Source organism: Protopterus annectens, chromosome 16.part0, assembly GCF_019279795.1.
Source record: "Protopterus annectens isolate FY-2018-M chromosome 16.part0, PAN1.0, whole genome shotgun sequence".
Classification (NCBI taxonomy): domain Eukaryota; kingdom Metazoa; phylum Chordata; order Ceratodontiformes; family Protopteridae; genus Protopterus; species Protopterus annectens.
This window is the reverse complement of record NC_056750.1, coordinates 310,734,244-310,761,778: the sequence shown is the minus strand read 5'-3', so window position 1 is coordinate 310,761,778 and position 27,535 is coordinate 310,734,244. Positions and strand designations below refer to the sequence as shown.

The 27,535-nt window shown below is 38.1% G+C and overlaps 1 protein-coding gene across 1 annotated transcript in view; it reads right to left on the bottom strand.

The window, feature by feature from the left end:
* LOC122790972 (kelch-like protein 20) overlaps positions 1-27,535 on the bottom strand; it is a 155,220-nt gene that overhangs the window by 55,121 nt on the left and 72,564 nt on the right. The window contains exon 5 of the mRNA XM_044058696.1: positions 27,071-27,204. Coding sequence (XP_043914631.1) covers positions 27,071-27,204 — 134 coding nt within the window. The remainder of the gene's footprint in view (positions 1-27,070; positions 27,205-27,535) is intronic.

Here is a 27,535-nt window from a genome sequence, read left to right as displayed (position 1 = left end):
ACAAAAGCTATATTATCTAAATACTGAAAACCTAACATACCAAGAAATTAAAATTTTAGCAAATAACTCTGAATGGGCTCACATGCCATCTAAATTCTTGGTGAGGATTATTAACCAAAACAAGCCCTCCCCAAACATAACAGAACTTATCTACCAAGATAAACTCTATCACACTACGAAAAATATAACATACGTATCTTTGAAAGTATATATACAAAATCCTGCAATCCATCAAACCTCATAATAAACAGGACCTAGATGCCTTCTTAAACCAATTAAATTTTCACAAAAGCAGTCCGGATCAACAAAAAATGTTATACTCCCAAATCTTCCACCAAGAAATTATTATGACAATCAAAAAAATCAAACCCAACAAATCACTAGGTCCTGATGGTCTTACGGCCGAATTCTACAAAGCTTTCCCACAAAAATCATCTCTCTTTCTTCTCCATCTATTCAATCATATTACTTCCAATGGTGTAAGTGATATACATCTAATTGCATCCAAAATGATTCTCATACCCAAACCAAACTCCGACCTCAACCCCCCCCCCGAACTATAGACCTATAGCTCTAATAAATTTTGATATGAAAATATTTTCATCAATACTAGTAAACAGAATTAAACCAATCATTCCAAAATTATTTCCCCTGAATAATCAGGTTTTATATTACACAGACAAACCTTTGATCATAATCTTACCCTGGACACCATGATCAATCCCTCTACCCATACATGTACTCCAACTACACCTTAGCTATTGATGCCTCAAAAGCATTTGATAGGTTCAATGTAAACCTTTTGCTCAATATCTTGCCTCTCTTTAACATACCCAATAACTACATACAAGCTATCAAAACACTATACTCCAAGGCTCATACTTAACTATAAATTAATAAACACCTATCTTCTTGAATTGACATTGAGAATGGTGCCAGACAAGGATGTCCTATGTCCCCCTATCTTTTTAATTTATACATTGAACCCCTTTTTCTCCTCATTGCTCAGAAAACTTTCCACCATATCCCCAATATCTTTAACACAAAAATTACCCTAGCGGCTTTCGCTGATGATCTAAATCTTTACTACTCACTACCTAATTCAGACCTCCAGAAACTATTATCTGCTATAGATAACTGTTCAACTTTCTCGAATTACAAACCAAACTAAACCTAAAGAAAACACATATCTTCCCTATTAACTCCCTCTGTCAGCTTCCCACATACTCCTTAGCAGCTGGTATTAAATCTAACCATTCATTAAAATATCTAGGAATATCCTTCCACCAAGATCCTAAACAATCATATATGAATCCAACACAAAAAAACAAACTGTAAAAAATAAAAAGATGAATCTGACCCACAGTAAACCAACAAGCACTAGTTTTTTTGTTTTCATAAGCACTTTCATTCAAACTAATTTCTTGAACTTGAAAAAGTTCAAGAAATTAGTTTGACAATCATATATGAATAACATTATTAATATCTGGTCAAACATACAACATGATATTGGCAGATGGACAAAACTTCAACTTCCATTCCTGGCTAAAATAGCCACAATCAAAATGAATCTTCTACCCAGATTTCGATACATATTTAATGCTTCCAATACCATTATCAACCTAAAACTCTTCAAAACCATTCACACCACAATTTCCAAATGTATTTGGGTCCCCAAATCAGTCAGAATAAGCTACAATAAATTAGCCTACCATAAAGACTATGGAGGATTAGGGCTGCCAGACTTAAACTCTACTATGATATCATAAACTGTAATAGACTAATAACAATAGCCGACCACACCCCTTCACTACAACAATGGTCTCCAACCTGGATCAAACTATTACACAGCTATATCAAAACGCTATCCATAAACCCCAGGGCCCTCCTTTTCCTTTACAATGAAAATTTAAAAAATCTTAAAATGCACCCAGTCATTAAACATAAAATCACTATCATACAAAGGATGTTCAGATCATTAAACCTATATTATCCATTCACTTCCCTGCAACCTATCCACCTCAGCCCTATTCTCAAAATGAATAACAACATTGATTAACCCAAACAATTATCCCCTCCTCAAGAAACTAACCATCTCGGATATATTTCCCTTCAAGAACAATACTATCACTGAAATGAGAACACAATTAAAGCTCCCTAAAAGCTATACAATCATTTTAAGGCAAATACGTGACCTTGGCCAATGTATCATAGACAATCCTGATATAAACGCCAATGACATTCAAACCTGTAAAACCATATGGAACCTCCTATCCTCAAACAAAAAAATGCCATCCAACTCCTACAAACTTATTCTATCAATCAAAATACAAAAAGAAGTTATTTATTCTAGTTATTGGAAGAAAATTGACCCTTCAATCACAAACAAGCAAATATCTCAAGTGATCCAGCTTACCTCCAAACTTATTCCCCTTAAAAAACTTAAATATACATAGATCATGATACTTCATAATGCCTATCTCACTCCAATCATTATAAATAAAATAAACCCAACCACTTCTTCATTCTGTTCCTATTGTGATAATCACAAGGCTGATCTACTCCACATCTTCTGGAGCTGCAAGTGCACTTACAAGCTATGGTGTTCACTTAGAGTCCAACTAGAAAAATTAGGCTATGAAAAGTCCACTTTATTTTGGAAACTAGCTCTCCTACATATCATCCCTACAGGCCCGACTAAACTACAAACACGAATATTAACAACACTAGTTTCTTTATTTAAATACATTACATTACATTGGAAGGATAGAACATCACTCACTTGCCCTAATATGTCACTCATTAGCCACCTAGCTACTTATATATAAATAATACACTTCACAATGAATTTTGAACTCCTTTATATATAATCAATAATTTTATTTTTGATTAGTATAATGGTATTCTTGTAAATTCACTCTACTGTTTTAAATTTATGTGTGATTAGTCCTTTTACTTTTTATCTCATTAATATATGTTGTGCTTTCATTATTACTATATCAAAGTACTTCATGCTTATAATATTTGGTATTTATAGTCATTAATATAATTTTAGCATATGTGTATCAAGTAAGTGTAATATAAATTAAATTGATTTTCAATGTAAATAAAAAAATTCACTGTATTTATTATTTGAAAGATGTGTTTCAAAAAACAAAAAAAACACCTGCTCATTTATACCCCAGAATGGAGACTTCAACCCCACATTTCTCTTACTTAAATATATCTGTTACATAGTTGTAACAGGACAGGATTGGAAAATAATATCTGGAGTGTGGAAGTGATATTACCGTGGTTTGTTGAATTTAAAAAAACTGAAAAGTGAATGTCAAATGTACCCTTGAATGAAAATGAGATCAAAAAAAGTGCTTAAATATATATGACATGATAAGAATAATATTAAAATAATGACCAAATTGTCCTGCACTACTGGATGTTGGTCAGTATAGTTTATATGCACACTATACCTACTGTCAGGGTTATTATGCAGGGTGCTTTATAAGTCACCTGGCTATTATGTTCAATGTGCTGTTGTAACTTAGACATGAAAATGGTGTAATACCTGTTTCCCACTATAAACTTTCAAAAATAATACTGTCACTTGTTTGTAGGTTCATTAGGGATCAAGTTCTCTGATACACTATGTCTTTTGAAATAGGTAGAAATACAGAGTACTAATGAAGAGAAAGGAATACAGTAATAATGAAGGTGTATACATAACCCTATATGATGGAGTTACAACACATGCAGATAATATACACAATACTATTACATTATACAATATGTAATATTATTCAACTGTAAATATACTGAACTAGCCATCCTATGCTTTGAAGGAATTACTAGTGTCCATGAAGGTGACTACTGTAACTGACATGTGGTGGTTAGTGTGATTGTTAGATAGGGAGTTATTGTATTGCTACTATACATCGTATTCATCATATTCAGTAGTACATACATTTCACTGCAAGTATGGCAATATACAATTTATACTGTGAATATATAGATACTGCATGGATGATTACACATCTGTGGTATGGTATGGATCTTGTGCTGAGTAATTGTACTGAATTGACCAACGTAACAAGACAATACAACAAATTCTAGTCTTCTATGACAAATTACAACACAAAATGACACCACACAAGCAGTACAATTATGATAGCTGGTTTCATGGATTGTGCATGACACTTATGATGCAACTAACTTCCATAGTATTATAATCCATAAGCCACAGTTAAGAATACAGTATGATGCCTATGATAGCTAAACACAACACAATGTCCAACAGTATACACTCACACACTATGAAATACACAAAACTACTCAATTTTTCACAATACTATTCTTGTCTTTGGCACCTGCACATTGCATACAACTGGCACTCTGCTTATTGTGACAGTATACTGCACTTGTGTGTGCTGTGTGTGCAGTAATGCCTTCACATTGTATGTATGACATATTGCTGTGTATTTACCATTGACATTTGCAACTGATTTCCCTGTGTGTGTCATCAACACTCTAAGTATTGTGATGGATGCTGATACACATTGGATGCATGTTGTGCATCATGTGTTGCATCCTGTAGTGTTGTGTGTGGTGTGTTATTAATGTGTGTGTGTGCAGTCTGTTATGGTCTGTTAGAGCATCTGCTATGAGTCTGTTATGTGCCATTCACACATTGGATGCATGTTGATGGCAAATAGACATGTGCTAAGTGTAAAATAAAATAGTGTGTGTGAGTAGTTGTGTATTCATATATATATGATATGTATGCCATGAAATCATATCTGCAACATAATTCCCCAGTGCTTACATGTAGGTGCTGTGCTGCTGCTGTGTTACAGTGTGTTATGCCTGAGCATATATATATAGGTGGCAAATGTTTGCATGCTGTGTGAGTGAGTGCATGTCTGCCCTGTGATATGCTGACATTCTGTTCAGGATGTGCACAATGCCTTCAGCGTAATGAGTGTTAGGATAGGTTCTTGCATGGGTTAAGGAAGTAACTGGTGAATGAATTAGTAATGAATGAATGTTTGAGTGATATGCAGATTTCAGAGTCTTTTCTGTAATGCTTTCATCACAGAAAGGAGAAAGTGGGGATTTTTTCTTACTGGCCTTTGCCGCTGTGGGACCCAGCTTAGCAGAGGTGTAGGCCTGTTCCTAAAGTGAGAGGTCAAAAAAGAAAAAGAACATTTTTTTTTTTTTGGTTCCTCATTTTAAAAGTCTGTTCTCCCATTCAATAGTTCTTTACATAAGGAGCAAGCCAAGTCCATTCATCCAATCTAAGTTAAGAAGCAAATAAAAAAGAATAAAAGCCCCTGCTGTTACACTAACAAACTGCTTGCTACATTTATACCAAATGAAGCTCTGCTAAAGTGCTTCAGTATTAACCACAAATACAACACCAGCATTCTTTTCTGCATGCCAGTAATGCACTGAAATCTCTTCTCAAAGAGTGGGTCCCCCTTTACTTGCAGGGCCTTATTGTGCCCACTTGGCCTACAGTGGAACCTGTCCCCAGCAATGTAATATTATAGTTGGTCAGATTAGTTGTGGTATACAGAGAATGCAGCTGCCTCTGTAGGCATGGAGAAGCTTTGCCTTCCATGAAAAACAATGCTTACATTTAAAAGAAAGCACTTTTAACTTGTTTTTATTCATCAAAGTCTGCTTGATGAAATACCTACTGGCTGTATATACTTAACTTGCCTTTAGTTGAAGAATACAGTAAATGTTCCATAGTTATCAGTATGTCTAAGGCAGGATATTTACTATGGTTGCTGGTGAGAGACACTTAATCATTATACCCGAAGGTGCTATCGAGCCACAGGAAGTGACATACTAAATGCTTTATACTCTGCATGATGAAGCTGTATTTTCTGACCTGTACTTGTCAGTATTAAATAAAAAAAACAACATATTCCTGAGTCTCTTTATGGTTATAAAACAGAAGGTGGAGTCAGCTTCTGCACCAAGCAGGGTCAGGTACAATGGACAGAATTAAAGGAAACTGATGAGTGGAAAATGTTGGAAATATAGTCTTAGGATTAGCAGGCCTTGCATATTGTGAAACAAACAGGTAGTCATTTGGATTGCAAAGTTGCATCATGCACAAAACGTATTTATTTTCTAAAAAGAACAAGAAAGCAATGACATCTGAATGCATTATGGCATTGATTTCTATATTTAGAATAGTCAGTATCACGGCTTTCAGTCTTTGAGACATATAGTTCTACTCCATTGTGAACCTGTGGGCTGCAATTGTGAGAAGCGATGCATTAGGGCAGTGCTATGCTACAGAAGTATGCACTGCTTCTTCACAATATTGGTTTCTCGAGTTTGGTTCTTGGCTAGGAGTGCCTTCTGTACAGATTCTGTATGATGGAGTAAGTGGAAGCTATGCAGTAATACACAGATAAAAATAACTTTTAATTTAAAGAAAGTAAACCCTGTTCTGCAGCCAGAACAGTTTCTAACTCACTGTAGACAGGCTAAATGCAACAGTGTGTCCACAGCCTTAGGGAAATAGGCTGACTAATGCCCTCCTGGCTATCAACTCATACTGCCTGTCTCACAGTTCCTTAGAATCTTGCCCAAAAGAAAATTATGTAATTTAACAGAGATGTTATTTAATATGCTTATTTATTTACTCTGAGCAGATAAGCAGACTGCACCTCAAGACCCCCTTTTAGTCATTACCAAATTACAGTAAGCAGAAATTGGTATTCCAAAGTAGTACAGTATAAACCATGCATAAAAGATAAGTAAAATAACAACTTGGTTATGGAGATATTGAACAGTAAGTCATTGAGCAACTAACAATTGATTCTAATTGTAGGGATGAGTATACTACATGAATATGAATGGAAATACATAGAAAGTATATTACATAATCCAGTTCCCCTATGAGTACTTTAGGCTCCTTGCCTTAAAACATAACTGTGTGGCACAACGTGTTTGAAATATGAAAGACTGATCACACAGATGCTATAGGTACATGTTCTCCTGGCTGTACATACCTCAAGCAAAGAGAAAAAAAAAAACTAGACACAAGCAAACACACACACAACATGTTTACAGGGGTGCAATCACACTTGCTGCCTAGTTTCTGTTTACTACCATGATTAGTATCATTCCAAGGTTGCTGTACATTGGATAAAGGGTGGAAACCAATACGAAAAAAACCCTCTTTGAAATGAGAAACAATACACAGACAATTATTACCACTAAAATTTATGCTCAAGCAACTGTGATACTAGCAATATCGATTGAGGTAAGTGGCCGGGAACTTTATATTCCCTCCATCACAAATGTACGTGTGTTTTTGTTAGATATGCTTGATATTATTGATGAATTGTTTCCTGAAGATTGATCTAGGGAACAAAGTTCCATTGCTCCAGCTGACTGTAGCTTTAAATAACCTATATTGCACTTTGAAAGAGTTTTTTATTTGGGGGGTTTGCCCTTCTGATGTGTGGCTGTGTCCCAACCCTGTGAGATATATATATATATATATATATATATAAGAGAGAGAGAGAGAAAGAGAAAGAGAAAGAGAAAGAGAGATTTTATGTATGTGTGTGTGTGTTTGTGTGTATATACATATATGTAAACATAGATTTTGGGCCCTTCCAAATGACCCAATGCCCATTAAGGTAGCATCTCCACATATCTGTCTGATTGAGAAAAACATTCTTGTTGCTGTCATTCAACAGAACCTGTTCAAAATATCCCATTAAAATATTGGCATATAGAGGTGCAAATGCCACACCCCTGGCAGTACCCCTAAGGTGTAATAAACATGAATCATTATAATAGAAAGCATTGTTAGTTAAAATAAGCTCAACTAACTGAACTAAAAAGTCATTAACCTCAAACATACAAATCAGGTTCAGACAGCAAGTAACTAAGGACAGCAAAACCACCGTCATGGGGAATAAAGTACACAGTGAATTAACATCCAAGGTACAAAGTTACCACTGGCCTTTTACCTGCATGTCAGAGAGCAGTTGTAAAAACTGGGTAATGTCTTACAGTCACAATCTGATCAAAGGAAGCAAAGGTTTAAGGAATTTCTCTGAAAAAATTAAAGTAGCTCACTTAATACCCAGTTCCATCAACAATAGGTCTATCAGGAGACAGACCATGATTTTGATGTATTTTGGGAAGAAGATAAATACATGGTAGGACGGAGAAGATTTCATTAACTGCCAAGCTCAGAGGAAATTAACCCTGATAACTCAAAATACTCCAAAAAAGATTCAGCCACCAGTTGGATTTCATGAGTAGGGTCTAAAGGTAAAAAACAATAAAAAGAAACATCAGCCAACTGTTTCATGGCTTCAGTGTGATATAACACCTTGTTCCAAACTAAAACTGCACATTTGCTGGCATTAGTTATAATGACAGAATCATTATTTTGTAACTTAACTAATGACTGAAGTTCATCACCCTTAAGATTCTTCCTCCTTCCTAAAAATATCTCTGGAATATACATGTAGGTCTCTAAGAACCACTTCCTCAAATCTTTGAACCGGAACATAAGGTGGAGAAAACTCATCTTTAACAAATTTTAGGGCACAATATCATAATATGGTAAGTCCCTTTCCTTACCATGAAAAAATCCCAGCATATTCAAAGAAACACAAAACAGCTTTAAGTCATCTACCATATATGATATCTAACTGTAAAACATGTAGGTATAAATTTAAAACTTTGTTTAACAAAGAGGTATTGGAATCAGAGAGAGAGAAAAACATTAAAAGTATTCACTAGCAATTTTTTTTCAATTTGACATTTATGAGGAGGTAATGGTTGAAGTTCATGAAAGCTACAGCTATCTCTTGTGGGATCAGGCTTTCTTTTGCATTTCCTCCCCCACACCCAGCACAAGAATGTCTGTTGTTGAAAAAATCCACAGCTGCAACATTAGATGGTGGAGTTTTTATGGACAGGTGGCCTTTCATCACATGAATCCACCCACAAATCAGCATCTGTCTCTGTATAAGAGCAGCCCTCCTTTGAAGCTGAGGTCTCATACAGCTTAAAAATAGATATGCCAATATGGCCACATTTATATTTAGGCATGAAATCCTGGTTATTAGATCTAGCATTCTGATGCATTTTACCTGAGTCAAACCTAACAGTCTTATTAGTTGCACCAGAATTATGCCATAAATAAACCCTTTTGTTACAATAGTCATTACTATCCCTCTATATTTTTATTTTGCATTCCTTACACTCTTTATCCAGTAACTTGAGAAAGTTGGTATACTTTTGATAAAAAGTTTAAAATACAGTGTTAGATGCAAAATCAACTACTATAATACACTGCTCATTTAGTTTTTCATAAGTAGTGATCTGTCTCTCCTAAAACTCCACCAGAGCACTGATAAACCCATTAATAGTAGTATTGGAAGTTTTGTCTCACATAACTAATAAGATAGAGTCACTTTCACTTACCCCTGGTTCAATAAGAATCCAAAGGCCTCTAGAAACCACATCAGTCTGCAAATAAGCTTTTAAATACTTCATATTCCAAATTACGTAGTGTAATTTCTTTATAAAATCAGTAAGTATGGTAAAAGCAGAAAAAGTATGAGTACTTTCAGTCCCTGCAACAGCAGAACAGCCAGAAGAATTAAACCTAATCTTGAAGCCTGCTTTATTTATTTATTTATTTATTTATTTTGAAACATTCCTTAAAAAGAATAGAGGGGAAATAAAATTTATTTACAAGTTGGGTTTACTTACTATGGAATTTTTGAATGTGCATGGAACAGGAACCCTGGATGGAAGTTTTAATACACCCCTTTTTAGAAAATCGCATTCCAAAAACACTTTACAGATGATCAGCAGCTTTGTTTTCTTTCTTCATATGGGATTCGTCATTTGCCCAAAACAACGCATCTGGTGGTTAGGTGAACATATAACAAGTATGATTTTTGTAACAAATAACTATGCCAGCTGAAAAATTCAAATAAAGGGGCTATAGCTGTTATCCTCATACTAGTATGAAAAACTTGGCTCACCTTAAAAATAGGTCTGATTTATTACTTAAGACAGCTGGTGATTTAAGGATAGGTTCTAACCTTATCAGATTTACTATGACTTATGGTTCAAATTCATGTAAAACTGGACAAGCTATGGAAAGTTTTGAAATATCCTTAGTTGTTGTTGTTGTTGTGTCTTTCGGCTTTTCCCGGTTAGGGGTCGCCACAGCGGAACTCCAGTCCGCTAATGATTGGTAGTTGATTTTTACGTGCCGAGTTACCAGCCCTGATGCACAACCTTCAATGAAGGTATGTCCATTCACGCATGTCTCCACACAGAATACGCTCTTGCTGAGAATCAAACCAGACAGCGTCTTACTGTGAGGCGACAATGCTACCGCAGCACTACCACCGCGAGTCTTGTAATGATCCTTTTTTCAAACAAAGGTTCACTCTACCTATAATTTGGTTATAGGAGAGGGAGAACCATTGGACAGACGTTGGCATAATAGAAACATTATCAAATATTTTTGTGGTAGGTTTGAATATTCTTTTTCATGAAGCAATTGTTCACACTGCTTGAAAATTTGTACTATGAAACATTTTACTTCAGTAAATACAAGTCTTTCAGAATTAGACATCTAATTACATTCAATTCAATACCCCTTGCATAATGTGTATGGTGGTATGTAACTGTAGTGCTTTTTTATGTCACACAGACTTTTAGAAATTTCAAACAAGGAATTTCACTGCAAGTGATTTAAATTGTAAGAGAAATGTCGTGTAACATTTATATTCATTTTGATTAATAAATAAGTTCTCGTGGGTTTATACCACAGTAAATCTCAACAAGAAAAAATGTTTTTGGATTGCACCACTTGGATCTTTATAGCCCCTTGGACTTAATTAAATATGCTGAGTTTAAAATATTTGTTTTTGAGCTCATTACTAAAATGTTACCACAAGGGGGTTAGTTTATTCTATTTAGTTTTTCTTTTTACTTTCAATATTTTGATTTATCGTTACTGCTATTAGAACTTACTTTTTTTATTTATATCACTATGTTTAGTGGTATTTAGAGAAAAATATTTTCCTTGTGGCTATATGTTTTAGAATGATATGCTTTTATTTAGATGCATTTATTATTTTTGTTGTGTTTGCTAAGTGAAGAGCGATATATACATTATATCTATCTCTCTAGATCTTGATAGATAAGTAGATAGATATTTGCTGTTTTATTTTGTTCCGGGGTAGTAAACTGTACGTTTTCAATGGTTAGGTTGCTTCATTTGTTTATTGAACGCAATTTAATATAACTTTAAATGCTGGTTAAAATGGCTTATTTTCATGACATGACTGTCACTATAAACATAACTATAGGTGATTTTGATATGACAGTAACAAAGCTTTAAGTGTGAAACCAGCCTGTCAGGTTGTAGTGTATTGATGTCATTTAGTTCTTCTTTGGAGAGCTGGTTATTCCATTTCATTCATGTTTTATAAGCTGCTTTATTTCTTCTCATTTAACAAACACAAAGTACATACCACAAGTATAGCGAACAAACTCCTCTGGCAGTTGGCCCCTTCTTGTTTAAAGAACTTAAGTAAGTCCTATAGTCTAATACAGTTGGCTCATGTCAGAACCAAATGTTACAGTAGGTGAAAAATTTTAGATTCATTCAATAAAATTGATAGACAGCTCAACACTTGCTATATTTTATCCTCCCCTAATTGAGTAGGTAACCTATATAGTTTTGTTTGCCTCTTTATTCTCAGATCAGTTCATACAAGGGTATTATTACAAAAGAATTGGGTGTCTTATTTTTACTGCACTCAGGATTGTTAATGTTTTACATCTGTGGTTCCCATTAGAATTCTCTCACTCCTTCATTCCTTATTGTATGTAAAACCTCATCCCATAACTATTATTTTCTCTGGTGATACTTGCGGATTTTTTCTCTAAGCATCACCATCTCAGAAACAGAGCTCACTACTGTGGTGCAAATAAACGTGACAGACTTATATCAACCAGTGCTTTTTTTATCATGTTGGCCATTGTATACATACTCTGTGCACTCTATTTGCTCCTTTCATGCATCTACGCTCACGCATGTACATACAACCAAGAATCCATTCAAGAAATACAAGTATATATTTCCTTCCCACAGAATCAGTGTGACCTTGGAGGTACTATATTTAGAGATCAGAGTATAAGAACAGATACCCACATTGATGGTTCAGGGAGCAGGTTTTATGCCCTGCGAAAGATATTGTTATTAACTTTGAGCGCAGTTTAATTTTTTGCCATGATTTACTGGGTGGTGGTGAGATAATCCGTGGTAGGCTGTGGTTATGACTTCAAGCACTGATATATCAAAGCAACATATTTTATGCATGCTAAGCAATAGACAGAGTGGGTGGCACAGCAGTGTAGCGGATAGTATTGTCACCTCACAGCAAGAGGTTCCCCAGTTTGATTCTTGGCTGGAGTGAATTTTGTGTGGAGTCTGCATGTCCTCCCTGAGGTCACATGGGTTTCCTCCGGGTTCTTTGATGTCCTCCCCCGTTCCAAAGACATGCAGTAGGTAGACTGGATACTCTAAATTGGCCAGAGGTGTAAGTGTGCTTGCCAGTGAGTGGTGTGGAAGAACTATTGTGGTAGAACTAGCCAACTGGCAGTATAAATCTTGGGTCTAGATGATTGTCACTGTTATACTGACACCTCAACCCCATATGGGAAAAAGGGGTTGTGAATGTATAAAGCAATACAGAATAATCATGCCCTATGAGCTAGTATGAATTAAACAAATCTGAAAATATAGTTAAAAATGAAGTACATTACTGAAGTTCTCCTTCCAGACTGTAAGAAAGAAGGGTGAGAATGCTGGTCAGTCTCCTAACATGAAAAGTAGTTTGTTCACAGGTCATTAATCTTCATCAGGTTTTCAAGGAGAAATGTACACCCACCAGCACTGACAGTGCAGAGGATTATTTGGGTGTATTGGACTGTATCAAAAAGGGGCGGCCACTAACCAGTACTGATGGTGTAGAGGATTATTTGGATGTATTGGACTGTATCAGAAAGAGGTGATCACTCACCACTGCTGACAGTACAGGGGTTTATTTGGGTGCATTGGACTGTATCAGAAAGAGGTGATCACTCACCGGACCTGACAGTGTGGAGAATTACTTGTGTGTATTGGACTGTATCAGAAAGAGGCGATCACTCACCAACACTGATAGTGCCAAGGATTATTTGGGTGTATTAGACTGTATGAGAAAGAGGCGATCACTCACCAGTCCTGACAGTGCAGAGGATTATTGTGTGTATTGGACTGTATCAGAAATAGGTGATCAGAAATAGGTGATCACTCACCAGTACTGACAGTGCAAAGGATTATTTGGGTGTATTGCACTGTATCAGAAAAAGGAGATCACTCACCAGTACTGAGGGTGGAGAAGATTATTTGGGTGTATTGGTCTCTATCAGAAAGAGGCAATCACTCATCAATACTGTCCCTGCAGATGATTATTTTGGTGTACTGGTCTGTATCAGAAAGAGGCGATCACTCAACAGTGCTGACAGTGCAGAGGATTATTTGAGTGTATTGGTCTCTATCAGAAAGAGGCAATCACTCATCAGTACTGTCCCTGCAGAGGATTATTTGGGTGTATTGGTCTGTATCAGAAAGAGGCGATCACTCAACAGTGCTGACAGTGCAGAGGATTATTTGAGTGTATTGGACGGTATCAGAAAGAGGTTATCACTCACCAGTAATAACGGTGCAGTGGATTATTTGGGTGTATTGGACTGATCAAAGAGTGGCAATTACTCACCTGTACTGATAGTGCAGAGGATTATTTGGGTGTATTGTACTGTATCAGAAAGAGGCGATCACTCACCAGTACTGACGGTGCAGAGGCTTAATTAGATGTATTGGACTGTATCAGAAAGAGGCGATCACGCACCATTACTGAAGGTGCAGGGGTTTATTTGGGTGTATCGGACTGTATCAGAGAGAGGCTATCACTCATCAGTACTGTCCCTGTAGAGGATTATTTGGGTGTACTGGACTGTGTATCAGAAAGAGTCAATCACACACGGGTACACAAGGTGCAGATGATTATTTGGGTGTATTGGTCTGTATCAGAAAGAAGCAATCACTCACCAGTGCTGACAGTGCAGAGGATTATTTGAGTGTATTGGACTGTATCAGAAAAAGGCAATCACTCACTGGAACTGACCGTGCAGAGGATTACTTGTGTATACTGCACTGTATCAGAAAGAGGCAGTCACTCACTGGCACTGACAGTGCCAAGTATTATTTTGGTGTATTGGACTGTATAAGAAAGAGGAGATCACTCACCAATACTGATGGTACAGAGGATTATTTAGCCCAACTATTGACTATGTGATTGGACTAAAGAGGTTGAGTACCTTTATACCTCCTCCACACCCATGTATACACATCTTTGAGAAGTTGTGTGAGGCTCAACTTAGAAGAATGTTAAGGGGACCAAGGAGGGAATTGGATAACCTAACATCTGGGGAGAGGTTCTGTCTACAAGAACTAACTACCACTAATTTGTACAGGGTCATGAAATCTGACAAGGGAGGGGGGGGTGGTGATCATGTCTAACATTGACTACTCGAATAAGATGTACAGTCTTTTGAGTGACACAAACACATATGCCAGAGTATCTAGGAATGAAATGTGTATGGCATACACTAAAATTGATTGGCGTCTTTACGAGTGGTTAATGGAGGGGATCATTGATGATAATGAATACCATTATTTGATGGTTAAATTCCCAGTGACCCCCTCCATTTTTGGAATTCCAAAAATTCACAAAAACCAGAATGACCCACCCTTTCACCCAATAGTGTCAGCAAAAGGCTCTAAAACAGAAGCAATAGCCTCCTATGTAGATTTTCATTGTAAAGGTATTGTTAAAAGTTTGCCACACATCCTGAGGGATTTGTGGCATTGCTTGGAGGTTATAAGACAAAAACAAACCTCTGAACCATTTTTGATGGTGGCAATTGATGTTATAAATCTTTTTTCGATCATTCCCCAGGTACAAGGTCTGGAAATGTTCAGTAGGAGTTTGGACAAACATAGTGGTTTCCATACTGTTAAACGTAGTGTGATAATAGATCTTATGGAAATGGTTTTGTCTAACAATTTTGTTGGATTTGAAGGGGAACTATTTAGACAAGTGGCAGGAGTTGCCATGGGTGCTAGGTGTGCGCCAATCTATGCCAACTTGGTATTGGGGGAATGGGAGATGGAGAATGTGTTCCTTACTGAGTATATGAAACAGGTAACACTTTATTTGCATTACCTTGATGATATACTAATTTTTTGGACAGGGAGTAGGGACAAGATCCACACATTTGTTGATTTTCTTAACAACACTACCCCATTCTTAAAATTCACCTACACTATACATGGGGAAACCTGCAATTATTTGGATATATTGTTATACAAAAATATGCATGATGTTAGCCTAAATTCGAGTATATATCGGAAGAAAACTTATTCTAACAGTTTCTTGCATTTCCAGAGTTGTCATCCCCACTATATCAAGAAGAACTTGGTCAAAGGTCAAATGGTCAGATTATCCAGGCTGATTAGTGAGGATGAACGGCTAAACATTGAGCTGACCAGCTTGACTGCTATGTTTACAGAAAGGGGTTATCCACAAGAAATTTTGTCCAGAGTTAGAAAAGAAATAGAAACTAAGAGAATTACATCCTTTAAACCTATTTTGCATGGGGGCTTAATGAAGGAATTTCAGGAGGGGAATGAGTTGGCTTTAGAGTCCCATGCACTACACAAAAAACAGGCTATGATTTTGCCATACAATGGACAGGCAGGACAAATTATTACAATTATTAAGGATACTTGGCAAAGTTCTTTTGATAGTGATACTATAAGTATATTAGGAAACACCCCAACTTTTACATATAGTAGGGGTAGGAACCTTAAAGAATTGATGGAAGCTGAACCTAATATTGAGACATATAGGAGCTCCAAAATGAGTAAATGCAGAGTTTGCAGTACATGTAAGTTTATTAATAATGGCCCTTATGTGGCAGTTCAAGGCTTCTATAAAACTATCAGGTGTCCTGGATTCTGTAACTGTAATACTAAGATGGTAGTGTACATTGCTACATGTTTGAGCTGTTCTCCTTTCTATGTTTGGAAAACAACAAGAAAGTTAAGGCTCAGAATCCTGGAACACTTAAGAGATATCAGGAACAAAAGAACTAACAATGCCTTGTATATGCACAGTCTGAGTTGCTCTAATTTTAAGAGATTTCTGTTTTTTATTATAGACAGAATTCCATTTAATGACAAAGGAAGTGACTTAAAAGTTTTACTTGAGATGAGGGAGTGCATCTGACAGTTGAGACTGGATGCATCTAGACCTCCAGGCATTAATGATCATATTTCAGTTTCTAGCATTTTAAAGTACAAATCTACATTTGTTTGAAGAATGTTAAGCATTACGTTATGATTTTTTATTTATTATTTTTATTTACTACTTTTATACAAACATGTTTAACATGTAGATTTTTTAAAATGTTCGTGTTTTAAGTTGAACAACATTTTTTCTAGTTATAAGTAACTGTGCTTTCAAACAAGCATAGGAGTAATGTTTTACTGTGACTTTAATTTACAAATTGCTGTTTGCTTGGGGTTGGTTGCTTAGAGGGGTGTGTCTGTAACTAATAGCTTTAAATGCAACAAAGATGAAGGACTCTTTTACTCTGATGATGCCTGACTATGTATGTGGGTGAAAGCGCTAAGTTATCTGTTTACATGTACAGGAATATTATGTGTTTTTTCATTTTCTTGGTCTATTAAAGTTTGCAGTGTCTGAGGAGCTGAGCCGGTTTATCATTTACAATTATTTGGGTATATTTAGGGTTGCCACCTTTTTGTGATGTCAAGACAGCATCACATGCTTTTCTGCAGCCTGCTTTTGGCTGATTTGCTAAAGCATAGTAAACTCCGATAGTCTGTGGAGAATCAGTTTGATTTCCTGATAGTCCGGAAAAAAACCGAAGGGGTGGCAAGCCTAGGTATATTGGACTGTGTCAGAAAGAGGTGATCACTCACCAGTCTTAACAGTTCAGAGGATTTTTGGAGTGTATTGGACTGTATCAGAAAGAGGTGATCACTCATCAGTACTGACAGTACTAAGGATTATTTGGGTGTATTGGACAGTATTAGAAAGAGGTGATCACTCACTCTTACTGACTCTGCAGAGGATTATTTGGGTGGATTGGACTGTATCAGAAAGAAGCGATCACTCACCAGTACTGATAGTGCAGAGGATTTTTTGGGTGTATTGGATTGTATCAGAAAGATTCAATCACTCACCAGTATTGACAGTGCAGAGGATTATTTGGGTGTATTGGACTGTATCAGAAAGAGGAGATCACTCACCAGTACTGACAGTGCAGGGGATTATTCGGGTGAATTGGACTGTATTAGAAAGAAGCAATCACTCACCAGTACTGATGGTGCAGAGGATTTTTTGGGTGTATTGGACTGTATCAGAAATATTCGATCACTCACTGGAACTGACAGTGCTGAGGATTACTTGGGTGTATTGGAATGTATCAGAAAGAGGCAATCACTCACCAGCACTGACAGTGCCAAGGATTATTTGGGTGTGTTGGACTGTATCAGAAAGAGGTGACCACTAACCAGTACTGATGGTGCAGATGATTATTTGGGTGTATTGGACTGTATCAGAAAGAGGCTATCACTCACCAGTGCTGACAGTGCAGAGGATTATTTGGGTGCATTGGACTGTATCAGAAAGAGGCAATTACTCACCAGTACTGACAGTGCAGAGGACTATTTTGGTGTATTGGACTGTTTCAGAAAGAGGCAATTACTCACAAGTACTGACAGTGCAGAGGACTATTTTGGTGTATTGGACTGTTTCAGAAAGAGGCGATCACTTACCAGTACTGACACCGCAGAGAATTATTTGGGTGTAATGGACTGTATCAGAAAGATATGATCACTCACCGGTAGTGCACTGCAGTGGACTTTTTGGGTGTATTGGACTGTATCAGAAAGAGGCGATCACTCACCAGCACTGATGATGCAGAGGATTATTTGGGTGTATTGGACTGTATAAGAAAGAGGCGATCACTCACCGGAACTGACAGTGCTGAGGATTACTTGGGTGTATTGGACTATATCAGAAAGGGGCTATCACTCACCAGCACTGATGATGCAGGGGATTATTCGGGTGTATTGGACTGTATAAGAAAGAGGCAATCACTCACCGGAACTGGCAGTGCTGAGGATTACTTGCTTATATTGGACTGTATCAGAAAGAGGCGATCACTCACCAATACTAACGGTGCAGAGGATTATTTGGGTTTGTTGGTCTGCATCAGAAAGAGGTGACCACTAACCAGTACTGATGATGCAGAGGATTATTTGGGTGTATTGGACTGAATGATAGAGAGGCAATCACTGACCAGTACTGACGGTGCAGAGGTTTATTTGGGTGTACTGGACTTTATCAGAAAGAGTCAATCACTCACCAGTACTGATGGTGCAGAGCATTATTTGGGTGTATTGGACTGGTTCAGAAAGAGGTGATCACTCACCGGAACTGACAGTGCCAAGGATTACTTGGGTGTATTGGACTGTATCAGAAAGAGGTGATCACTCACCAGTACTGACGTTGCAGATGATTATTTGGGTGTATTGGACTGAATGATAGAGAGGCAATCACTGACCAGTACTGATGGTGCAGAGGTTTATTTGGGTGTACTGGACTGTATCAGAAAGTGTCGATCACTCACCAGTACTGATTGTGCAGAGCATTATTTGGGTGTATTGGACTGTATCAGAAAGAGGTGATCACTCATCAGTAATAATGGGCCAGGGGATTATTTGGGTGTACTGGACTGTATCAGAAAGAGGTGATCACTCACCAGTACTGACAGTGCAGATGGTTATTTGGGTGTATTGGACTGTATGAAAAAGAGGCGATCACTCACCAGCATGACACTGCAGGGGATTATTTGGGTGTATTGGACTGTATCAGAAAGATGAGCTCACTCTCCGGTAGTGTCAGTGCAAAGGATTACTTGGGTGTTTTGGACTGTATCAGAAAGAGGTGATCACTCACCAGTACTGACAGTGCAGAGGATTATTTGGCTGTATTGGAGTTTATCAGAAAAAGGCAATCACTCAACAGTACTAAGAATGCACAGGATTTTTTGGATATATTGGATTGCATCAGACAGAGGCGATCACTCACCGGCACTGACTGTGCAGAGGATTATTTGGATGTATTGGTCCATATCAGAAATAGGCGATCACTCATTAGTGCTGACAGTGCAGAGGATTATTTGGATGTATTGGACTCTATCAGAAAGAGGCGATCACTCAACAGAACTGACAGTGCAGAGGATTACTTGGATGTATTAGACTGTATCAGAAAGAAGCAATTACTCACCGGCACTGACAGTACTAAGGATTATTTGGGTGTATTGGGTGGTACCAGAAAGAGGTGATAACTCAGCAGTAATAATGGTGCAGTGGACTATTTGGGTGTATTGAATTGCATCAAAAATAGGCAAATACTCACCAGTAGTGACAATGCAGAGGATTTTTTGGGTGTATTGAAGTGTATCAGAAAGAGGCGATCACTCACCAGTACTGCCGGTGCGGAGGACTATTTGGGAGTATTGAACTGTATCAGAGAGAAGTGATCGCTCACCAGTACTGATACTGCAGTAGATTATTTGGGTGTATTGTACTGTATCAGAAAAAAGGGATCACTGTCCGGAACTGACAGTGCAGAGGATTATTTGGGTGTATTGGACTGTATCAGAAAGGGGCAATCACTCACCAGTACTGACGGTGCAGAAGATTATTTGGGTGTATTGGAGTGTATCAGAAAGAGGCAATCCCTCACCAGTAGTGCACTGCAATGGATTACTTGGGTGTATTGGACTGTATCAGAAAGAGGTGATCACTCACCAGCACTGACAGTGGAGAGGATTATTAGGTTGTATTGGACTGTATCAAAGAGGGGCAATCACTCACCAGAACTGATGGTGCAGAGGATTATTTGGGTGTATTGGACTGTATCAGAAAGAGGCGATCACTCACCAGTACTGACAGTGGAGAGGATTATTTAGGTGTATTGGACTGTATCAGAAAGGGGCGATCACTCACCAGTACTGATGATGCAGAGGATTATTTGGGTGTATTGGACTGTATCAGAAAGATGCGATCACTCACCAGTAGTGCACTGCGATGGATTACTTGGGTGTATTGGACTGTATCAGAAAAAGGCGATCACTCACCAGCACTGACAGTGCAGAGGATTATTTGGGTGTATTGGAATGTATCAAAAAGGGGCGGTCACTAACCAGTACTGACGGTGTAGAGGATTATTTGGATGTATCGGACTGTATCAGAAAGAGGTGATCACTCACCGGAACTGACAGTGCAGAGGATTACTTGTGTGTATTGGACTGTATCAGAAAGAGGCGATCACTCACTGACACTGACAGTGCACCAAGGATTATTTGGGTGTATTGGACTGTATGAGAAAGAGGTGATCACTCACCAGTACTGATGGTGCAGAGGATTAGTTGGGTGTATTGGACTGTATCAGAAAGAGGCGATCACTCACCAGTCCTGACAGTGCAGAGGATTATTGGGTGTATTGGACTGTATCAGAAAGAGGTGATCACTCACCAGTACTGACAGTGCAGAGGATTATTTGGGTGTATTGGTCTCTATCAGAAAGAGGTGATCACTCATCAGTACTGTCCCTGCAAATGATTATTTTGGTGTACTGGTCTGTATCAGAAAGAGGCAATCACTCAACAGTGCTGACAGTGCAGAGGATTATTTGAGTGTATTGGACAGTATCAGAAAGAGGTGATCACTCACCAGTAATAACGGTGCAGTGGATTATTTGGGTGTATCGGACTGTATCAAAGGGTGGCAATTACTCACTTGTACTGATGGTGCAGAGGATTATTTGGGTGTATTGTACTGTATCAGAAAGAGGCGATCACTCACCGGTAGTGCACTGCAGTGGATTACTTGGGTGTATTAGACTGTATCAGAAAGAGGCGATCATGCACCATTACTGAAGGTGCAGGGGGTTATTTGGGTGTATTGGACTGTATCAGAGAGAGGCTATCACTCATCAGTACTGTCCCTGTAGAGGATTATTTGGGTGTACTGGACTGTGTATCAGAAATAGGCGATCACACACGGGTACTGACAGTGCAGATTATTTGGGTGTATTGGCCTGTATCAGAAAGAAACGATCACTCATCAGTGCTGACAGTGCAGAGGATTATTTGAGTGTATTGGACTGTATCAGAAAAAGGTGATCACTCACCAGAACTGACCGTGCAGAGGATTAATTGTGTATATTGCACTGTATCAGAAAGAGATGATCACTCACCGGCACTGAAAAGTGCCAAATATTATTTTGGTGTATTGGACTGTATAAGAAAGAGGAGATCACTCACCAATACTGTCGGTACAGAGGATTATTTGGGTGTATTGGTCTTTATCAGAAAGAGGCAATCACTCATCAGTACTTTCCCTGTAGAGGATTGTTTGGGTGTATTGGACTGTATCAGAAAGAGGCGATCACTCACCGGTCTTGACAGTGCAGAGGATTTTTGGGGTGTATTGGACTGTATCAGAAAGATGTGATCACTCACCAGTACTGACAGTACTAAGGATTATTTCGGTGTATTGGACAGTATCAGAAAGAGGTGATCACTCACTCTTACTGACTCTGCAGAGGATTATTTGGGTGGATTGGACTGTACCAGAAAGAAGCGAATCACTCACCAGTACTGATGGTGCAGAGGATTTTTTGGGTGTATTGGACTGTATCAGGAAGATTCGATCATTCACCAGTATTGACAGTGCAGAGGATTATTTGGGTGTATTGGACTGTATCAGAAAGAGATCATCACCCACCAGTATTGACGGTGCAGAGGATTATTTGGGTGGATTGGACTGTATTAGAAAGAAGCGATCACTCACCTGTACTGATGGTGCAGAGGATTTTTTGGGTGTATTGGACTGTATCAGAAATATTCGATCACTCACCAGTATTGACAGTGCAGAGGATTACTTGGGTGTATTGGACTGTATCAGAACGAGGAGATCACTCACCCGTTCTGATGGTGCAGAGGATTATTTGGGTGGACTGGACTGGATCAGAAATATGCAATCAGTCACCAGTACTGGCAGTGCAGATGATTTTTTGGGTGCATTGGACTGTATCAGAAAGAGGCAATCACTCACCAGTACTGACAGTGCAGATAATTATTTGCGTGTATTGGACTGTATCAGTAAGAGGAGATCACTCACCAGTACTGACGGTGCAGAGGATTATTTGGGTGGATTGTACTGTATCAGAAAGAAGCCATCACTCACCAGTACTGATGGTGCAGAGGATTATTTGGGTGTATTGGATTGTATCAGAAAGAGGCGATCACTCACCAGTATTGACAATGCAGCAGATTATTTGGGAAACTACTTTCTTGAGTACCTTAAGATGGGGAGTCTAGCCATGAGATGAGAATTATGTAAAGTATTACATGAGGATGATGTAGGAACTGGATACTACATGGTTTTCAGATATCTGTGAATGTGCTGGTGGGCCGTAACAGTACAGAAGGATTTTATGAATTTGACAAGTAGTCTTATACTTCACTGAAGTCAAACACACTAGAATATTCAACCACGTGTCAAACTGACACAAAGTTTAGTATGACTACTTTAGAACTACTGATTGCAGCAAGATATTATGTTTTGCTTCATTAAAGAAAGCAGTCTCCAAACTTTTTTGCACCAAGGACCAGTATCAATGTAAGACAATTTTCCATGGACCGACCATCACATGACATGTGTAATAAAGTACATATGTATTTATTTACTTATTTATTTGACATTTGTTTAATGAGGAGACCCGACTAGACTAGATGTCCATTTTCAGCTGAGACCCGGGGAGAAAATATCCAAAGTACAATAAAAAGACACTTGGCAATAATTACCAAAAAAGTGTATATTGTGCTTAATAGCATAACATTGATCTACTATGGTTGAGAGGTAAGTAAACCTAATAGCAACCCTATTGACAATAGTTTATGAGGAGTATTTCAAATCTGTTCCCATTGTTTTGCTCTGTCCAGCATACCTCTCAACTGTACAATTTTCGCAGAATGTCCAGATTTTTACCTCATATTTTTCATCATTTCCTCATAAAATTGTTGTTTTCTGGCAAATCACTGTCAGATCATTGAGGTTTGAAGTCAGAAAATAATGACAGTTGAGTTTCATACTTTATACCCTTTAGAAAATTCATACTAATGCAAAACCTGTATTTCTATCAATTTCTAAGTTTGCAAGAGCAGTACTTAAAATGTGTCCCTATTTTTGGGCCTTTGTCCCCCCCATTATTTTTGGCTTTTTCCAGGTTTTTTTGATCCAAGAGGTTGGGAGGTATGTGTCCAGTGGTATGGTTCAGAGGTACTCAAACCTCATTGCTGCTGCTTCCAGGGATCACTCTCACTATTTACACCCCCCCCCCACACACACACGCAATCTTCTTTTGCATTCATGCATGCATTCACTCAGACACATCGCGCTCACTCTTTTCCGATCTCTCTCACACAGTCACTTCTTCATTCATACCTGCATTCACTCACACATCGCTCTCACTCTCTCCCGATCAAACACACACTCAGTCACATCCTCATTCATACCTGCATTCATTCACACATCACTCTCACTCTGCCGATCTCACACACACACACACACACACACACACACACACACACACACACACACACACACACACGCACGCACATGCACACACTCTTTTGTTTTCATGCACGCATTCACTCACACATGCAGACTGAAACATATACACACAAACACGCTCTTCTACTTCCATACATGCATTCACTCACACATGCAGACAGACACAAACACACTCATGCATGCATTTACTTTTTCGTCTTACTCCATACCTGATGGCCTGGTATCAAGCACTCCATGGCTCGGTACCGGTCTGTGGCCCGGTGGTTGGGGACTTCTGATTAAAGAGATAAAAACTGCATCATAAATACACCTGGGGAATATTTCATGACATGCAGATGTCTGGTGGTTAACACAGAGAATTAAGGTTCTGAGTTGTTAAGAATGCTGCTTCTTCTAGTCAGCAACAGACATTTTAATTCCTTCCACCTCCATTAGCTTTGTGTGTACTTTGAGCAAGTCACTTAACTAGACAGTGTTCTGGGTTACCCCTGAAAAGTGGCAATATTTGCAGTTGGTTTACTTAGTTAACAAGTGAATAAAATAAATAAATAGTAACACTTAATACAGCTTTGGTGATGTTTCTCAGTTCTTACAGAATTTAATTTTATTTGTTCCTGTGGACATACTGTAGTTATCCTCCCTTTACTTTTTTTGATGCAGTATCTTTCAGAAAAAAAATTAGCCCTTAATAGTTATTCAGTTTGTTATTGATGGTCATGCTTTTCATATGTCATATCTATCTGTACCATATAATTCCTAGCATTTTGAGTTAATAACAATGACCTCCACTCCATTATGTTCTTTGCCAGCGGGATGTTCTAGATGCAAGTTAGGGACTAATAGCATGGCTCCTTATATTTATTGTCAGTGTGTGTGTGTGTGTGTGTGTGTGTGTGTGTGTGTGTGTGTGTGTGTGTGTGTGTACATATGGATCTACTTCAGTAGATCGAACATTTACAAATTTGAACCACAAATGGCCGAGACGATATGTTCAAAATTGTAAAAGTTCGAACACTGAAGAAAAAAGTAAAAAAAAAAACAAAACAAAACACTTTGCCCCCCACACCCCCTTACATAAATATATCATCTCTGACATAGCACCACATTGCAGAAAAGGGAAATCTTCCTGTTTCACACTGTACAGAGATCTCCATTCAGTCCGATCGAACTTTTACAAGTTCGAACATATGGTCTCGGCCATATGAGGTTCGAACTTGTAAAAGTTCGATCTACTGAAGGGGACCCATACCATGGAGATATATATATATATATATATATATATAAAACAGAATATGCCTTCATTACTGGAGCATTCTCCATTTTTAAATTTGTTTTTTGTGAAAGCAACACACAGCTATGCTAACAGAAAAAAACATATGCACCAGTGCTGATATTTATATATGCAACTAGCTCCCTATAAAAGTTGTCTCTCATCTTCTGTATCTTATACATGTGCTGGCCACCTTGAAGCCAAGAGTGTACTTACTTTCTTGCACAAGTTTTAGTAATGCATTCCAAGACACCAGTACCACTTTATGAAGGAATATTTAGTCATGTTTAATCTGCATCCTGCCCTTCAGTCTAGAACCCATGGACTTCAGTTCTCTCCACCCCATTCCCCCTGAATACTACCTCCCTGCCTCACCTCTGTCTATAAAATGCATCCATACCACATGCCCCTTCCAATGACTATACATTCTAAGGCATATCCATGCCCTGTAACACTCTTCCATTCTTTTTTTTTGCTTTTATTACTTTTAACACATGATTTAATATTAGTTCATCTCTGAGAACAGAACTTAGACTCAAAAGTGTTAGATTGTTGTGGAGATTTGCCCTCAGGCTAATAACCAAGACTTCATGGAAGAGCACCATGAGTGATTTCTAGTGACAGACTGCACACCTAGCAATACTTGCATTATGAGACAAGAACTCAACTTGGGTTCGGTGAATACAAAGAAAGAAATGGAGTTTTTCTTACATTATCATTTCCGCCATAAAACTGAAAGTTGTAACTGGTTCCTTTGAGAATAATGCAATCTTGCCTCTACTGACAGTAAATGCTATACTATACCGTCACATAAAACACACTGTGATTTAATTTCACTGCTTTCAAATGCTCCACATTTACATGTTTCTGGTGGATATGGACACTTAAATGGAGTTGAGTAACTGCTGCACCAATTCACTGAAATTCATTAAATAAAAAAAATAATAATTTGGCAGGTTTTTATAAAGTTGGAAGCAAGACCCTTCCCCTGCCAAACACATATACACACACACACACACACACACACACACACACACACACACATATATATATATATATATATATATATATATATTTATTTGCATTATGAAATGCAAACAATCCTGATAAGCATTCATGTGTATTAACACTGAAGCCATGTGTAATAATGCTGCACATGGATACAGACCAGCATCAAATTACCTGTGGTACTGCTTCACTGCTGTGTGCAACCCTTTGTCAAGTGGGCCTACCAGCTCTTCAGGAAGTTTACCTTATGTTTAACTTAGCTTTAGTTAAAGGAAGTGAGGGATCCTGTGAGGAGCTGTAAGAGTGAAGCTGGCAGCATATGTTACACATTATTCATGCATTTTATCTAGCTGTGAAAGCCAATAATGCAATGATGTCAGGACATTGTTGCCAGTTTCTGTTTTATCTTGAGATGACATGTGAGTCTATTGGTTTCCAACAGAGGTCATGCAGACATTGAATATTACCCCCCCCCCCCACCCAGTAAGAGAGCTGGCCATTTTATGCTATACACCCAGCCAGCCAAACCAGTGGCTCATGTTCACGTTGGAATTTCGGCCACTAGTGGCAGAGGGACTTCCTATTTCTGTGCCATCAGGCCAGCATTACTTTGACAAATATTAGAAGATCAAATATTGGCTTTCTCTCCCTTGAGTGTGTTGCCCTATTTCCATTACTTTCTGCTGTATGTCCATACCCATTGATGCAGCCAGATACTGTATAGTGGCTAGAGTTATGACAGAAACCTTTTACTGTCTACCATTTCTTTAGTCCTTTCTAATTCTCAGAAAAAACCTTACTTCGTGGTTTGTACTACCTGTACATTACAATTATTATTATTACTATGGAACTGATACTATTGTTACATAGATTTTACAAGGTATTTATTTTCATTTCAGGACCTGACCTTTTCCCTTTCTGAGTTTTCTTACCTGAGCTGAGTGGAGAAGAGCCATCTGAGCCTGCAACAGCATAGATATAGCCATCCAATACTGCCACACCATGCCCCATGCGTTGACAATGCATAGACGCAACTTTACACCATCTGTTCTCCTTAGGATCATACCTGTAAAACAGTGATGTGATTTAGGTGAGGCTTACATAGCTAACAGGTTCATAGATTAGAATTGCGCTAACTGTCCTTGTGGGCTATATAAAGCCTAGTCCATTACCTCATGTGAAAATCAAACCCTGCACCTTGTGTTTGTACAGCAAACATCGTAACCATTATGCCAACCTCCCACAACTATGCAAACCTCTGATCTGCATATATATTTACATCATTAACAAAGACATATGTATTACGATAGTACATAACACAGCCAATATTACTATTAATTTATTTATGAATTTCAACATTTCTGCCCTATTGCTGGATGCCCTCATACTTTCTGTGT